Raw genomic sequence first — 17978 nt, 5'->3', positions numbered from 1 at the left:
AAGAAAAGGAAGACTCTTGTCAGGAGGGCCCCTCTCTGAGTATCTTCAGGGAGACGTGCTCCTGCCTCCGCATCTTTAAAGATGCACCTGGAAGCTAATATTTTCCTAAAATAATGGTGGGCAGGGATACATCAACTTTAGCAGGTAGAACTCCAAGATGCACCCAGGGCTGGTCTGCTGTGGCTGTGCTGGTGATGGTTGCTTTCATTCTGAACCTGGCCTTTGATGTATTCCAGGTGGCAGCAGTAGCTGTCTTATGTCATTTTTCAGAGTTTGCATCACGCCACTAGATAAGGGGTATCATTACTCTCTACTGATAAAGAAGAGAATTAATTTCCTCTTTTAATAAAGAGTAGCAGATATTGCGAAGATGTGGATTTTCCAGAATTGCAACTAGCAGGTGGAGGAGGGATCATAGGGTGGTGATATAGTCATTAAAAATCATGCTCTGAAAATGCTATCAGGGTCAAGACCCCCATCCTCTTGTTCAACTTCCAAGCAAACAAGCACACCTAATGATATCAGGGCTTGCCATCATGTGGCTTGTGAATGTCCAACGTCAGGTTAATGTGACACCACTGAGATTCTGGCGAGAACCATCCCCGTCAAGCAGAAGTCGCACCACATGCTCTTGATACTCAAAGCCATTGCTGTTGAGTGTTCTTCACAAGAGGGGCTTCATATTTACGATTTCAGGGTAGCATCCAGCCAGTAATTAATTAGTTTGCAGCAAAATGTCAAAAGCTGAGCATGCACCAGTAATATGATGACCTTAATTCCCAAATCAGGTGCTCTATCAAGGAGTGTGTTGCCTGGGATGTAGCAGAACTATTGGAAAACCAGGGACACTGAGGCAAGTTATCTACATGCCTCTGCAGACATATCACATGAGTGGCTACAGTCTAGGCTAGCTGGCTGATGGGCAACTGAGAGCATTGATGGAGTTGGTAATGGTTTGAGCACGGATGTTGTCATCTTGAGAGATGCACAGACCATGGATGTTCCCTGGGCTGGAGCATCAAATGGCTTTCAGGGATAGATTACATTTTGATCTCAAAGCCCTTGGCAACAGTGGAATCCAGTACTGTATGGCTTCAGTCTGGGTCCTGCTACAGCAAGCAGAACTCGGTATGTGTCACTTGAGCATTGAGATGTTGGGTGGCCTCACTTTAATGTTATGGCAGTGGAAACTTCTGTCATTGTCAAATGCTGCCCCATGGTTGAGTCTGCTTGTGTTGATATGGATCTGTTCATCATTTGCCTCCTGGGAAGTGTGAATCTGACACTAATTAGGGATAATTTCCAGTTGGACAATACATGGTAGACAGATTCTTACCTTAGAGTCATACAGCACTGAAGCAGGCTCTAGCCCACCATATAGGTGCCAATCATCAAGCACTCATCTACACCAGTAATATTTTTCTTGCATCCCCGTCAATTTCATCCTCCGACAACCCTGCCATCTACCTGCACTAGGACAGTCTAGCAACCAGCACACCTTTGGCATGTGGGAGGAAACCAGAGAGCAAGAAGGAATCACTTGGTCACAGAAAGAATGTGCAGATTTGGGCAGCATCCAAGGTCAGGATTGCATACAGGTCTTTGGATCTGTGGTGCAGCTGTAGTCACCACTGTGCCATTGTGCCAACCTAATTAAACATCCAATTTTTCAAATCATTTTTCATAGTGGGAAGTTTTGTCATTATTTCTACCAAGTTAACACTTAGCAGATTCTTTATACTTCCTTTTGTCTCCTCGGTTATTTGCATGAAAATGGCCCCCAACTCCATCTCTTCCAAAATTCAGTATTTACATTCCATTTGCCTGGAGGGACCATATGTGCATTGTCTATCTTGCTATACTTTATTGTTCACTTTACAAGACTGCACACCTTAGAACGGCATAAGTATTCAAGTAACCTTTTAAATCTCTTTTTTTCCCCTGTGTAGAGTTCAAAAGTACTTGCAAAAAAGGAGCTGGCTTACGTTCCTCTGATTGGTTGGATGTGGTACTTTCTGGAAATAGTGTTTTGCAAGCGGCAGTGGGAGGAAGATCGCAAAAATGTTGTCCAGAGCTTGCTTAACCTCCGAGATTACCCAGAAATATTTTGGGTAGGTGTAGTGTTTGTATCAAAAAATTGAACTGAGTGTACCTTAATAATTACTGGTGTACCTTAGTTACTAAAAATAACATTATAAAACCATCCAATCAAGTAAATGTTTCAAAAACTTAATCCCATTTTTTGTTCTTGCGTAGTTGGGCTGTTTTCTGAACTAACTAACAAAAACAAAAGTGCTTGAAGCACTTGACAGGAATACCTGTTGCAAAGTAAACACTAGTGTGTGGCGACTCACCGTCTAGTCGGGCGAACCGGCTCGGCAGTTAGGTTGCGTGGCGTCAGAGCGACGAGGCCCAAGATGGCGGTGGGCCTCGTCTTTCCGAGCGACGGGGAGAACCCGCGCGCGGGTAAGTCCTGATGACGTAGGACTTACGTCATTACCGGTTGTTTTGGGCGGGAACATTCTCCCTTAAAGGGCCCGCGGAAGGCGGGAAAATAAACCAGTTCTGTTTGGCAATCCTCTGAGTAGAGTCTTGTTTTATTCCGCGGTAGCAACCGCTACATTGGTGACCCCGACGGTCCAAACGGCTTTTGGACCCGCGAAATGAACGACAGTGCAGCAGCCAACACAGTGGCCCTCAAGCTGCCCACCTTTTGGACACTTCAGCCCAGCGTCTGGTTTGACCAGGCCGAAGCGCAATTCCACCTTCGGCAGATCACCTCCGACTCCACGAAGTACTACCATGTGGTTAGCTCTCTGGACCAGGAGACAGCTGCCCAGGTTGGAGACTTCATCCAGTCGCCTCCGGAGGAAGATAAGTACCCGGCTTTCAAAGACCTTTTGATCCGGACCTTCGGCCTCTCCCGTCGTGAGTGCGCCGCCTGCCTGCTTCATCTGGATGGCCTGGGGGACAGATCCCCATCCGCCCTAATGAATGAGATGCTGGCATTGGCCGAGGGTCACAAGCCATGCCTGATGTTCGAACAGGCCTTCCTCGAACAGCTCCCTGATGACATCCAACATGTCTCCGGAAAGGATAATGTCGTTGCTGATGCACTTTCCAGACCAACCATCCACAACCTATCCTTGGGTGTCGACTACACGGCCCTAGCTGATGCACAGCAAGCCGACGACGAACTGCCCAGCTACAGAACCGCAGTCTCGGGTCTGCAGCTCCGAGATTTCTTGGTTGGTCCAGGACAGCGGACCCTACTTTGCGACGTTGCGACTGGTCAGCCCCGCCCTATAGTCCCTGCAGCCTGGCGGAGATGCGTTTTTGACTCGGTACATGGGTTGGCGCACCCGTCCATCAGATCTACTGTCCGACTGGTCGCCAGCAAGTTTGTCTGGCATGGCCTGCGCAAACAGGTCAGTGAGTGGGCCAGGACTTGTCCGCACTGCCAGACATCAAAAATCCAGCGACACACCAAGGTCCCACCACAGCAGTTTGAGCCTACCCGTAGGAGGTTCGGCCACATACACGTCGACCTCGTGGGCCCTCTGCCGGTTTCAAGAGGAGCCCGGTACCTCCTTACCATCGTGGACCGGTTCACGAGGTGGCCTGAGGCAACCCCCCTGACTGACATCACCACTGATTCCTGCACCCGGGCGCTGCTCACAACTTGGGTCTCACGTTTTGGCGTTCCGGCCCACATCACTTCAGACAGAGGCACCCAATTCACTTCCAGTCTCTGGGCTGCATTAGCGAACCTGCTAGGGACGCAGCTGCACACCACCACGGCCTACCATCCTCAATCAAACGGGTTGGTGGAACGTTTTCACTGCCATCTGAAATCGGCCTTGATGGCCCGCCTGAAGGGTCCTAACTGGGTTGACGAGCTGCCTTGGGTCCTGCTCGGCATACGCACTGCCCCCAAAGAAGACCTCCGCACTTCGTCAGCTGAGCTTGTATATGGGGCGCCACTAGTTGTCCCCGGGGATTTCATACCTGCCCTTCGGGACCAAGGGGAACAACCCCCAGCAGTTCTACAAAGACTGCGTGAGAAGCTTGGCGACTTGACCCCGATTCCCACCTCATGGCACGGTCAAGCCCCATCCTGCCAGCCCAAGGAACTATGGGACTGTAAGTTTGTTTTCGTTCGCAGGGGTACACCTCGGGCGCCATTGCAACAACCATACGAGGGACTGTTCCGAGTCATACGGAATAACGGATCCACTTTTATTTTGGACATTGGAGGCAGGGAACAGGTTTTCACGGCGGACCGCCTCAAACCGGCCCATTTGGATCTGCAACAGCCTGTCGAGGTTGCCACGCCGCGACGCAGAGGTCGCCCCCCTAAGCGGCAGCTGGCACAGCCCACGGACCTTGGGGACTGTATCGCCGGTTCTGGGGGGGGTTGTGTGGCGACTCACCGTCTAGTTGGGCGAACCGGCTCGGCAGTCGGGTCGCGCGGCGTCGGAGCGACGAGGCCCAAGATGGCAGCGGGCCTCGTCTTTCCGAGCGACGGGGAGAACCCGCGCGCGGGAAAGTCCTGATGACATAGGACTTACGTCATTACCGGTTGTTTTGGGCGGGAACATTCTCCCTTAAAGGGCCCGCGGAAGGCGGGAAAATAAACCAGTTCTGTTTGGCAATCCTCCGAGTAGAGTCTTGTTTTATTCCGCGGTAGCAACCGCTACAAGTGTTTATTAAGTTGGTTTTTAAAAAAAAATGCTATTGTACTGTGTAAATATTTGCATTTTACCTAACTCAGCAATTGTTTGGTGTGCTTACTATCACTAAAGTATTAAATTACAAGAACAGTAAATGAGATTAGCATGTACATTATGTGGGAAAATGAGGTAATTTGAAATATTTTTTCTTGAAATTTTATGTGACCCATGAAAAGGGAAAATGCTACAAATATGCTGAGCTCTAATGATAGTTCAGTCGATGAGATTTGAATATTTGTGAACTAAATTATATTCCTGCATTAGTGGTGGCCAAATCAAGTTGTGCTCTGATGTCTCTTGCAGTCCAAGAATCTGCCAGCACATTATCAAGAGTAACCATGAAGAATGTTAAATTGGTCAAGGTACTGAAGGGTGACCAGAACTTGTGATGCTCTGGGGAGAAAAATATGACTGATACATGGAAGCCAAATCATAGGAAGGATTCTACCATAATAGGGAGGACTTTATGAGAATGCTAAGCAATGGAAGCCCTAGATTGCCATTGATTACTGCTAATTCTCCCATTCTTTATCTAGCGCTCCCCAGAATACTCCTAGAGGTTGCTGCTGCTGGGAAGGTCAACTGTTACTGCACAGCTTGTCAATCAACTTGCCGCATTTAATTCTAATTGTTTAGATGTACCAGACTCCTGAGATAACCTGTCACAAAAGTATTGAGACTAATCCCACTTGAAAGTTAGCAATATAACCTCTCTAGTAATGGTTATAGTTGTTCTTGTGTTACAGTTCACAGCTGTTAACATCAATAGAGCGCACTCGTTTACCATGAGGAGTATAATGAAACGTAATGTAAATTTTAGAGTTCATCCTCCATAATCAGGATTTGATTTTAAATGTTCCAATTTTTTTTACCTAGTAATGACAGATTCTTCTTTCTTAATGAAAGGTGTGTTTTAAGCTCATTTAGTTTTGATGTTTCTTTTAGCATGATTCTGTCTGTTTTCTCTCTAGCTTTGTATATTATGTCTCCCTCTAAATTTTAATGCCTTTTTTAAAATCCACAGATCTCTGCTTGGTATCTCATTTTCACATTTTATAGTATATTTTGTACTTTATCTCATGGAAAGACTTCCTCATCGCTCGTCCATCTACTTGCCTTTGAACCCAGATGATTTTGGCAAGGCCCATTTTACCACACTGAATTTAGTATTTTTAACTTTCAGTACCTTTTTATCTTTGACTGTAACCTTGTATACTGCTATTCTTGCACTGGTCCAATTTTGCTCTTTCTGTAAATTGTTATTTCCTCACTTCATTTCCAGAACTAACTTGAGAAATCCAAATGAAAAATGCAGGAAATCTGAAATAAAGCAGGAAAACGTTGAACTAGACCTCCCTGGCAGGCAGCACCTGTGGGGAGAGAAACCAAGTTAATGTAGACACAAGAGACTACAGGTGCTGGAATCTGGAGCATCAACTAATCTGCTGCAGGAACTCAGCAGGTTGAGCAGCATCTGTGGGAGGAAAGGAATTGACGACGTTTCGGGTCAAAATCGTGGATCAGGACCTGAAACATCGTCAATTCCTTTCCTCCCACAGATGCTGCTCGACCTGCTGAGTTCCTGCAACAGATTGTTTGTGTTTGACCAAGTTAATATTTCAAGCTTATGACCATTAATCAGAACTGAGAAAAGTTGTACATGAAAATAACTTTAAAGTAGCAGGGAAATGGAGGAAAGTTGGAGAGAACAGAGAAGATCTGTGATAAGTCGGAGAGCAAGAGAGAGGGGATAACAGAAACGTCGGTAAAACTGATTGAAAGACATCTCCAGAGCAGTTTCAGTCGGACACTACCAACCTCATTAAATTCTTAAAATTGCCAAACTGCCTTCAGCGAGTGAGTTGGCTGCCCTCCCCTTATTTTGTCTCTTCTAAGCTTACAATTGGGTGGGCTGCAGTGGGTTTCAGACTTGCTAACCTCTGATAGACCCTAATTTGGTTCTTCTTGAGTGTTATAATTCAAGTCAAGTCATTTTATTTGATTTGGAAGTAGTAGTAGTCCAAATAGCAAGCCCTAACAACTCTGCTCCATGGGTGTTTACTTCTAACCTTAACATACCACTCATATTCTTTTCAATACTTCAGTCAATTTCTAATTTCTCTGGCTATAATGATTGTATGAGTATTGCAATTAATCAAGGATTTTACTGCCCAACAGTATAATCAAAGGAAGTGTAGTTACATTCAATGAGTGTACTTCCTGAAATATCTGAGTTGTCCTCATAACCTGGCAATTATTAACAACTGATAACAATATTGGTAATCTACATCAAATAAAAACACTAAATGCAAAGAACTAGTGCAGTCCTGCAGTTGCTCTTTATTTTAAAATGTAAATTATCATTAAAAATTGAAGTAGGCCATTCAGCCCTTTTGAACCTATCTCAATACTTTTATTCCTGCACTCTCCCCATATCCTTGATGCCTTTTGTATCTAGAAATGTATTTACTCTTTCCTAAGCATATATAATGACTTGGCCTCTACAGTTCTCCACGGTAGCAAATTCCACATGATTACCGCACCCTTAGTGAATTTCTCCTCATCTTAGTCCTAAGTGTCTTACCGGTCCCATATTCAGAGCAATACAGCACTGAAACAGGCACTTCTTCCCAACTCATCCATGCCAACCAAGATGCCCATCTAAGGATGGCCCATTGCGCAAGTTTGGCCCATATCCCTCTAAACCTTTCCTATCCATATACCTGTCCAAGTGACTTTTAAATTCTGAGATTGAGATTGTAACACGCACTCCAGCCAAGGGAAACCTCCTGCTTGCATCCAATGTACTTAACCCTTCTGTACATTTCAATTGGATCCCCTTTCATTATTCTGTACTCTAGTAAATATAAACCTAGTTGAGCTAATCTCTCCTTGCACGGCACTATTGTCAGGAGTCAGGCTGGTGAACCTTCTCTGCACTGGATCAATGGCAAGCATATCCTTCCTTCAATGAAGGGACTAAAGTGCTGCACAATTCTCTGGGTGAAGTTTCATCCAGGCCCTGCATAATTGCAGCAAGACATCCTTTCTCCTGTACTCAAATCTTTTGCAATGAAGGCCAATATACCATTTACCTTAACTGATCGCTGCGTCTGCATGTTTGATTTCAGTGACATTTCAAGTGTTCATGATCACCCAAGTAGTCTCTTTGCACTTCCTAATCTGATACTAATAAAATAATTTATGTTTTTACTTTTGAAATTGGAAACTTCACATTCTCATATTTCTTGGAATTTCTCATTTCCTCGTGACCTAGAGGAAGTTATTTGCCCTATTGAGTCTGTTGGTTCTCAGAGCGATCCCAGTCCCCTACTTCCTTGCTTCCCTGAAGCCCATTCTCCCTTGCATGCTTATTATCAACAACCCCCACCCCCGGCACCTGCCCTCCCAATTCTCCTATGATAGGAACAATTTAAAAGCACCCAATACACATAACAATCAGCATGTATTTGCAATGTGGGAGGAGACTGGAGCACCCAGGGGAAACCTATGAGGCCTCAGGGGAACATGCAAGCAGCAGGGTAAACTGCATCTGCAAGTTTTTGCCCACTCACACAATCTGTCTAACTCTGAGGAATTAGGCTAACCTTTCAAGAGGTATTCGCATTAACATTAGGGTTGATGGTGATTATGATTTGGTATTCACTCATGATATAATTGCATTTGATTGTGAAATTCAATCTAATAGTTTCAGCTTGTTGCATTTAATTCAAAGATTCAGTTGCCTTCAAATGGACTGCCATAATTTATTCAGTTGTGCACTGGATGAAACTATTATCTAGGACAACTCTACTACCAGGTTAATGAAAAGAGCTCCTGTTAGTGGAAGTAAAAGCTCAAGTGATCCACACTATCACAGTCTTCCTCTAATCCAAATATCACAATTCAATCGCAGAAATTGAAGATTGGTAGTGATCCTTTATTGTTAAACCGGTGCCTTGATTATATGCTTCTAAGTAGATATTATTAAGAGCAGTTTTACGTGATAGGTTTACTAGATCCTGATGTTGCCACTGAGATGCAATTCCATTTTGCTTGCAGGGAGGCAAGAATGCAAAATCTAATTCTGAGTCATTTTCTGTGGCAATAACATGGTTGTTGCTATAATAATGAACTAAAAGGTTTTAAGGTTATTGTAACTTTTGCTTCTGACTAACTCTGTTATCTTCTCTGACTTGCAGTTTCTGATTCATTGTGAAGGAACACGCTTTACAGAGAAAAAACATCAGATTAGCATGCAGGTGGCAGAAGCCAAAGGTTTGCCCAAGCTAAAGTACCATCTCCTCCCTCGAACAAAAGGCTTTGCACTCACCGTTCAATGTCTGAGGGGTGTAGGTAAGGTGCAAGTCTTTGTAATAAGAGTTCTTGAGGAGCTTAAAATATCCGCCAGTTTGCAAGGGACATTATTTTGTATTTATAGACATTATCTTGGTTAACTTTACTGCCAGATATTGTGGTTAGTGATATCATGCAGCTACCATAATGGTAGAAGGTAAAACAGATAGACCAATGTATTTTTCTGTCCAGCAGTTCCTGTTTCCCAACAGGACTTGAGAAATGGGGAAGAACCACCTCAAGTCATCCTCGTGATCTTTCAGTCTTTGCCCTAAACTGAATTCTGTCCCTTGGAGTTGTTTTTGAAAAATAGCAGGGGAGCCTGAATTTATACCTTACTCAACAGTACTAAAACCGATTACCTGGTTGTTATATTACTCTAATGTTTGTTTGTTTGCAAATTGGCTTCTTCTTTTCCTACATTACAATAATGATATCATGAAGCTATTTCAATCACTGTAAAGCACTTTGGGATGTTCTAAAAGGAATGTGAAAGATGTTAAATAAATGCAAGTTGTTCTTTCTTTACCAATAAACTTTCTATTCAGGAGGAGGAATGTGAAGCAATCAATATGGAAATGAAATTCAAACTTTATCTGTGCCTCTGCCATCCTTGCTTTAATTCTTGTTAATCTTCTACGACTGCAGTTAATTTTACACTATTTTCACCTTCACATTTATTTCACTGAAAAATATGAAATCGTATACAAGGTATCATATTTGTAACAAATCAGTAAAATAAGAAAGCCCCCAAACAAACAACGGCATTTATAACTTTGTGTGCCTCAGCAAGATGATAAACCTCAAGTGAAATGCATCAGGCCTAAGATAATGAATGATAGAATGTTGGAGGGAAAGGTTAGATAGATCTTAAGAGCAGGATAAAATTTCGGCACAACATCGTGGGCTGAAGGGCCTGTACTGTGCTGTAATGTTCTGTGTTCTATTATGTAACCTGTTATCAAGTTCTTTTTTTGGTTAATGTTGATTGAATTGTTCCACAATTATAAAATTAATATAATATGCTTTAACTTGCTTAAATGTAATATATTTTCACCTGGTGTTCTTCCTAGTCCCAGTTGTGTATGATGCTACACTCAATTTCAGAAATGGTGAAAATCCAACCTTACTGGGAACTTTACATGGAAAAAAGTACCATGCAGATCTTTATGTTCGGTAAGATGCTAGTTTGTGTGCACTAGCATTTTTATGTAGGAGTGTTGGGAGAGGAGTGGGGGAGGGGATGGAAAGAGGTATGGGTACAGTAAAAAAAAAATTCAACAACATTTTGAAAATAATTTCCCAATTTCACCCATTCAACTTCATACACTGATTGGATATCAGGCAAGTGGGCCTGTTGCACAAGACTGCACCTGGCAAATGTAGAGGAAAGTGGGAGAGTTCTTGGCGATGAAGAGATTGATAACAGGAAAACTCTGAAAGACTGGAGAAATGGAACAAATTGTAGCTGAAGCCGCCCAAGAGATCTGGTAGGAGGGAGGTGATTGCTGGGTACACAGAAGAGATCACTAGGTGGGAGAATGGGTTGTATGGTGAAGATTGTGGGGTGGGCTGTGGTTTGGAGGAGATCAGGAGAGTGGAATAATAGTTGTTGGCAGATAATGATCATTTGAGTGACTGGTATGGTGATGGAGATCACAAGTGCTTGAAGATGTGAACTGAGAAAGTTGTGTCCTGATCAATATTTACCCCTTAACTAACTCAGATGAAATAGATTATCTGTTAATTATTATTTAACTGTTTGTGGGTCCTCGTCTTTGTCAAATATTTCCCATATTGCAATAGTGATGGGTTAAAATGTATTTAATTGTATTTAAATCACAGTGAGACACCCTGAAGTCACAGAGTGCTGTATAAAGTGATGATGTTTTGCCTTTTTCTTAACTTCATTGAAAATCCAAGTATTAGAGAGATTTTCTATCAGTATTGTATTTTTAGATTCATATAAATAGAACGTTTAATGTATTTTGAAGCCTATGACATTTATTTTTAATCTGCAGACGGATCCCAATGGAAGAGATTCCTGAAGATGAAAAGGAATGTGCTAACTGGCTCCATAAACTATACCAAGAAAAGGCAAGGTTATCTTATGGTGGCTAAGATGTGTTCAGTGATGACAAACATAATGTCGTTTGGTTTATTCATGCCAGTTCGTGAGAACTCCTGAAACTATCCTGTGCTTATATTTAAAAATCAAATTACAACTTAATTTGCACTCCATTTTAGAACAACTTTAGAAATTACAAAGTGGTTCTGAATTACATTTGGTTTCGGATTATTTGCTGATACTATGATATTATGCACATATCACAGGTTGGTGTCCTGTTCTTGATGGTTTAGGTCATTGAGCCTTGAACAATGAATATAAACTCTGCAATGAAGATGAGGGGTAAGGCAAAACCAGTATGCCTTTTCCAGGTAGTCAGTAGTAGATGGGAGTGATTCTTCCCCTCCACCATCAGATTTCTGAATGGCCCATAACACTACCTTGTTCCTTTTTTGCACTATTTACTTATTTGGTAATTTATAGTAATTTTTAATGTCTTTGCACTGTGCAGCTGCGCAAAACAACCAATTTCACATCATATAAGTCAGTGATAATAAACCTTATTCTGACAAAACAATTGTACTTTTCACAATACGTCTTTGGTTCCATAACTATATTCAGGCCGCTAAAGGTTAAAGTATAAATGCTTATTCCTAATAGTTATGCACACTATGTTGCAGTATTGGAGCTTCCTTTAATCATTTAAGAACTGTTTAATGGCTCCTAGTCACTGTGTGTAGGATTTCTGAGAATAAATAATTTAATATGTTTATCCTGTAGATTCCTTCCCTATCCTAGTTTCATCATTACCATTCTCACTGTCTTCATTACACAAATGTTCATCTTTCATGTGTAGGAAGTCTGTATCAGACAAGTCCTAACATTAACCACAGGTCTGTGTTGAATGAATTAATCTCAACTGAAGTGGTAACGGTATCCTCAGTCTTTCTGAATTTGGTAGAGGTGAAAATCTACCACGATTCTTCATTCACTGTGGATCCCTGCTTGAAAATGCAGAATGGTTACTGGCCTTGCCCATTTGCTGATACAGTTTGCTTACAAATGAAGAATTGTAACTTGGCAATATTCTGAAGAGCTGCTAGATTGTTACCTGACACAGTCATAAAATGGTGCAAGAATGAAGCTGTTTGTCCCATTTATCCCTATATAGGCTCTCTATCTAATTTATTCAATTTCCCAGCTCCTACATATTTTCCCTTTCAATTGCGGGTCCTCCCTAGGTTATGGCAGAGTTCTGTTCTTGTGAACTGTTCATAACCCAAACAGTTCGTAAGTCAGAAATGCAGCCATGAACCAAGCTCCCAGGCAGCAGAAGATGCCTGCAGCCCTGCATCCCACTGGTCTCCCAAGTGCTCTTTCCTGTGTACAGGCTGTGCATAAATTGGGCATTCACAACCTGGGGAAGATCTGTAAATGTGCAGGGTTTTTATTTGTATGTTATTACTGAATCTACTTCTATCAAATTTTTTTTTCAGGCAATGCATTCCAAAGCATTACCCATTAGCTGCATCCTAAAAATAAATCTTCCCTTTAGGCAGTTGGCTAAAACTTGCCATCTGATTACTGATCCTTTTGCCACTGGAAGGAGTTTCTCCTTAGTTAATCTATCAAAATTCATGATTTTGAATGTGTTTATTAACTCTCTGGATTCTATTAACTTTCCTCATTCTGGGGAGAAAAATCAAACTTCTCTAGACTGAGTACATAACTTAAATCCAACTTCCCCATTACCATTCTTATATATATCCTCTGCATCCTCTCTATGCTCTTGATATCTTTCCTAAAATGTGTTCAGAATTGGACACTGTTCTGACTGGAGTCCCACCACATATATGTAAATATAAGCACAGCTTCCTTTCCTTTATGCCCAGCAGAGCTGTAGAATACAGAAAGTACATAATTCTTTCCCTCTTTGTAGATGCAGCTCTGTCTATGGCTTGTTAGAACTTAAAATCTGGAAAAAGTCCACACTTTTTCTTGAAGGTGGTGTTGGCATTTTCATGCAACTGCTACTGTTGTCCTTTACAGATATCAAAGGTCATGGATTTTAGAAGTGTTATTGAAAATGCATCAGGAAGTTGCTGCAACACATCTTGTTGGTGGTGCACAATGCAGACATAGTGTACTGATGATGCAGGGAGTGAATATTTAAATTGGCAGTTGGGATACCGATCAATTTGACTGCTTTGTTTGAAGTGGGAATGAGTTTCTTGAGTGCTGATGGAGCTGCATTCATCTAGGTACACAGAACATTTCACTTGCCTTGTAGATGGTGGAAAGGCTTTCGAGAGCTGTGAGGTATACTTATAGTGGTTTGGTCTCTAAATTGCTAGACACATTATGTTTCTGGTCAATGGTGACATTCCTGAGAATGTTGATGATAATGCCATTTAAATGTAATAATGTATTTGTTAAATCAAAGTTTTAATGACTGTCCTAAATTTTTATTCCTGTGGCATGCTAATGCTGCTTATTGCATTTTTAGCATTTTATTTCACAAATTTTGGTAACTGTCCACAATGGCAGCTTTGTTTTTTATTGATTTTTTAAAACAAAATACCCAGTGACTTCAATAAGTTACCGAAATAACTACTAGTATTTTGTCCTGTTTAAAATTGCGACCTGCCTATTCCATTGAATATTAATTATAATGTCCTTTCCCATGGAGCTTAAGGTTAGAATATGCAAACATTTTTCATTTGTTTTGCACTTGTGTGAGGATTGACTTTTCAACATATTCCCTAACTAAGAAATGTTCTTTGCTTGAATTTTAAGTTTTTATATAGCTCCAGAAATAAAGTTGACTACAAGGTTGCAATCTCATTATTTCAAGTGGATAAATTGCATTGTTAAATTACCCTGCCCTGTTATGCCACAAAAAATGCTAGAAAAGCTCAGCAGGTTAGGAGAAAGCAAGTCTGAGAACTAGAAAAGGAGTCTGTTTCAAGATGCAGGAGGGGGAGGAATGAAGTGCACAAAGGAGATATGAGAGCATCTGGGTGACAAATTTGATCATGGTAACATCTAATTAATCATGGTCAATTGATCTGGAGAAGTGAAAGTAGAAGGTGATGAATGTATATCTTGGAACTGAAGCAGGCTTAGTAAATGTACATTGGTATTGGTTTATTATTGTCACTTGTACCGAGGTACAGTGGAAAACTTGTCTTGCATACAGGTCAATTCATTACACAGTGCAGTTACATTGATGTAATACAGGTAAAAACAATAACAGTGCAGAGTAAAGTGTCACAGGTACAGAGAAAGTGCAGTGCAATAAGGTGCAAGGTCACAACAAGGTAGATCGTGAGGTCATAGTCCATCTCATTGTATAAGGGAACTGTTCAATAGTCTTATCACAGTGGGGTAGAAGCTGTCCTTAAGTCTAGTGGTAGGTGCCCTCAGGCTCCTGTATCTTCTACCCAATGAAAGAGGAGAGAAGAGAGAATGTCCCGGGTGTGTGGAGTCTTTGATTATGCTGGCTGCTTCACCAAGGTGACGAGAGGTAAAGACAGTCCAAGGAGGGGAGGCTGGTGTCTGTGATGCACTCAGCTGTGTCCACAATTCTCTGCAGTTTCTTGAGGTCCTGGGCAGAGCAGTTGCCGTACCAAGCTGTGATACATCCAGATAGGATGCTTTCTATGGTGCATCGGTAAAAGTTGGTGAGAGTCGAAGGGGACAAACTGAATTTCTTTAGCCTCCTGAGGAAGTAGAGGCGCTGGTGAGCTTCCTTGGCTGTGCCATCTACGTGATTTGACCAGGACAGGCTGTTGGTGATGTTCACTCCCAGGAACTTGAAGCTCTCAACCCTCTCAACCTCAACACCATTGATTTAGACAGGTGCATGTACACCGCCCCCTTTCCTGACGTCAGTGACCAGCTCTTTTGTTGACATTGAGGGAAAGTTGTTGTCATGACACCATTCCACTAAGCTCTCTATCTCCTTCCTGTACTCTGCCTCATCGCTGTTTGAGATACGGCCTACGACAGTGGTATTATCTGCAGACTTGTAGATAGAGTTAGAGCAGAATCTGGCCACACAGTCATGAGTGTACAGGGAGTAGAGTAGAGGGCTGAGGATGCAGCCTTGTGGGGCACCAGTGTTGAGAATAATCGTGCCAGAGGTATTGCTGCCTATCCTCACTGATTGTGGTCTGTTGGTTAGAAAGTCAAGGATCCAGTTACAGAGGGAGGTGTTGAGTCCTAGGTCTCGGAGTTTGGTGACAAGCTTTCTTGGGATTATTGTATTGAAGGTAGAGCTGTAGTCAATAAACAATAGTCTAACGTAGGTGCCTTTACTGTCCAGATGCTCCAGAGCTGAGTGTAGGGCCAGGGAGATAGCATCTGCTGTAGACCTGTTTCGGCAATAGGCCAGTTGCAGTGGGTCAAGATTGTCTGGGAGGCTGGAGTTGATGTGTGCCATGACCAGCCTCTCAAAGCACTCCATGATGGTGGAAGTCAGGGCCACTGGTTGGTAGTCATTGAGGCATGGTACCTTGCTTTTCTTCGGTACCGGGATGATAGTGGCCTTCTTAAAACAGGTGGGAACCTGAGATTGAAGCAGGGAGAGGTTAAATATATCTGCAAATACTTCTGCCAGCTGATCAGCACAAGATCTGAGCACACAGCCAGGGCCAGGTGCTTTCCTCATGTTCACTCTCTGGAAGACTGATCTTATGTCCTCAACTGTGATCACAGGTTCAGCTGCATTGGAGGCTGTTAGGGTGGATGGTGACAATCCACTTCCCTTCTGTTCAAAACGCACATAGAATGTGTTAAGTTCATCAGGAAGGGATGCGCTGTTGCTAACTATGCAGCCTGTCTGTCTTGTAGCCTGTAATGGCATGTAAACCCTGCCATAACTGGCAGCTGGTCAGGGGCTCTATTTTGAGTCGGTATTGCCTCTTGGCATCCATGATAGCTTTCTGAAGGTCATACCTCGACTTCTTGTACAGATCAGGATCACCAGATTTGTGTGCAGCAGTCCTCTCCTTCAGTAAGGAGTGGATCTGCTGGTTCATCCATGACTAGGTTCATACATGACTAGGTTTCTATACAGAGGACATCTTTGTGGACAAGTTGCAACATACAGGATATTTAATCTCTATTGGATTACAGAAATGACCAGAGATACCCTGGGCACAGTGTAGAAATGGGTGGAATTTTGCACAGAAATGTATTTTTCACTAAAGTGTACCATCCTGTTTCTTATTTTATCAGGATCTTCTGCAGGAGGAATACTACAAAAATGGCACCTACCCTGGCACTCCCATTGTGCCACCAAAACGACCATGGGTCCTTGTAAACTGGCTGTTCTGGTCTGCGCTGCTGCTGTTTCCTTTATTTAAGCTAGTTGCTAACATGATCGTCAGTGGATCTTCCCTGATTCTAATTACATTTTCGTTAATCATCATTGTGGGTAAGTCATGAATAATTGTTTCTGGATTTTTGTTCCCATCTGGATTGTGCAGCATGTGCCCAGCATCTGGTTTGAGTTTTCAAAAATGAACAGGCTGTTTCTAAATATATAAAAAAAAACTGAATTAATTCCCTTCAGGATTGTGGGTACACAATGTTTTAAAAAAAATTTAGATCTGTTCACATTCACAGCTGCTTCATTTTTCTGTTTGATAACCATTTATATTTCAGAGTCTGAGCTTGGATTCTTAGAGTCTGAGACTAAATATTAAAGAAATCTTTGCATGCAGGTATTTGACTGTAACCTATGCATGCACAATTTTACAACTGGCATTGTGGCTGGAGGGAGATGTTCCTCATTCCTACTTAATTGCATCCTTTGTTTATCTACAACTTTGATTTTAACTCTTCTGCCCATGGTTGAATTGTGTTTAATCTGAAATGGTACATCAGCACCTACCATATTTACTGTTAGCAAATATGTATTTGTAAGGAGATGACTTTTCAGATTAACGGAACTATCTGTGCTTGAGTTAACTGATTTCAGCTTGGCAGCAGCAAGGCTACTGCATTGTTCTTGGTTAGATGACAGATCCACTGTACATCGAAATCCTGAGCCACACTAACTACCTTCTTCTGATATAGCTGCCATTACTGAATATCATTTTCTCTTTCTGCAACACATTGAACTCAAAATTCAGATCAACAGATTTCTTTCACTTCTAGTCTTGGATGGTGGGTTATAGCCTCCACTCTTTTTATTTATTTGCATTTTCTCCTCCCTTTGCTAAAAGGTCTCAAATTTTTCTGCTTTTAATCCCTTTGGTTCCTAAGCACACCTTGAAGGTGCATTACAATGGGGCATTGCACCTGAGCTAGATCAAATGGAAAAGTTTGAAAGGTCTGAAGGGACATTGTGAAGCAAAGGAGGATTCTAGAATCCAGCATTGCAATGGGGAAAAAGCTGCCACCAGAGGTGAAGAAGGGGAGAGTGAAGATGGAGATTTACAGGGATGATTTGAAAATTCACCATCCTGAGCAATGGGAAGCTGCAAGTCAACGTGAACGGGTATAATATTTGAATGGGGCTTGGTACAGGATAGAATGTGGGTGGGGCAGTTCTGGATGAGACTGTTTTTATCAAAAGGACTCAAGGCTATTGAGGAAGGCATGAAGACAATCCAAAGCTGTAAAATTTTGGTCTCAATAGTGTGACAATGACAAATATTGAGATATTTTGTAAAAATAGGATTTAAATTTCAGCTGAAAGTCAAAGAGTAAAGAAGTCTTGTTCACCGCAGACTTGAGAAGGATACAGAAGTTGCATTTGTCAGTAGCTAGGGAAAGAAAATAAAGCATGATTAAGGTTCATGGTTTCAGGC

The 17978-nt window shown here is 42.2% G+C and overlaps 1 protein-coding gene across 7 annotated transcripts in view; it reads left to right on the top strand.

The window, feature by feature from the left end:
* Positions 1 to 17978, top strand: part of agpat4 (1-acylglycerol-3-phosphate O-acyltransferase 4 (lysophosphatidic acid acyltransferase, delta)) — a 138621-nt gene that overhangs the window by 98447 nt on the left and 22196 nt on the right. For all 7 annotated transcript variants that reach the window (XM_052012215.1, XM_052012212.1, XM_052012210.1 and 4 more), the window contains 5 exons: positions 1950 to 2111; positions 8936 to 9089; positions 10163 to 10265; positions 11111 to 11186; positions 16399 to 16597. In XM_052012215.1, coding sequence (XP_051868175.1) covers positions 1950 to 2111; positions 8936 to 9089; positions 10163 to 10265; positions 11111 to 11186; positions 16399 to 16597 — 694 coding nt within the window. The remainder of the gene's footprint in view (positions 1 to 1949; positions 2112 to 8935; positions 9090 to 10162; positions 10266 to 11110; positions 11187 to 16398; positions 16598 to 17978) is intronic.

The sequence above is a fragment of the Pristis pectinata genome, chromosome 3 (assembly GCF_009764475.1).
Source record: "Pristis pectinata isolate sPriPec2 chromosome 3, sPriPec2.1.pri, whole genome shotgun sequence".
NCBI classification, from domain to species: Eukaryota; Metazoa; Chordata; class Chondrichthyes; order Rhinopristiformes; family Pristidae; genus Pristis; species Pristis pectinata.
Note: the sequence above shows the minus strand (reverse complement) of the source record. Positions and strands in the feature narration are given on the sequence as shown.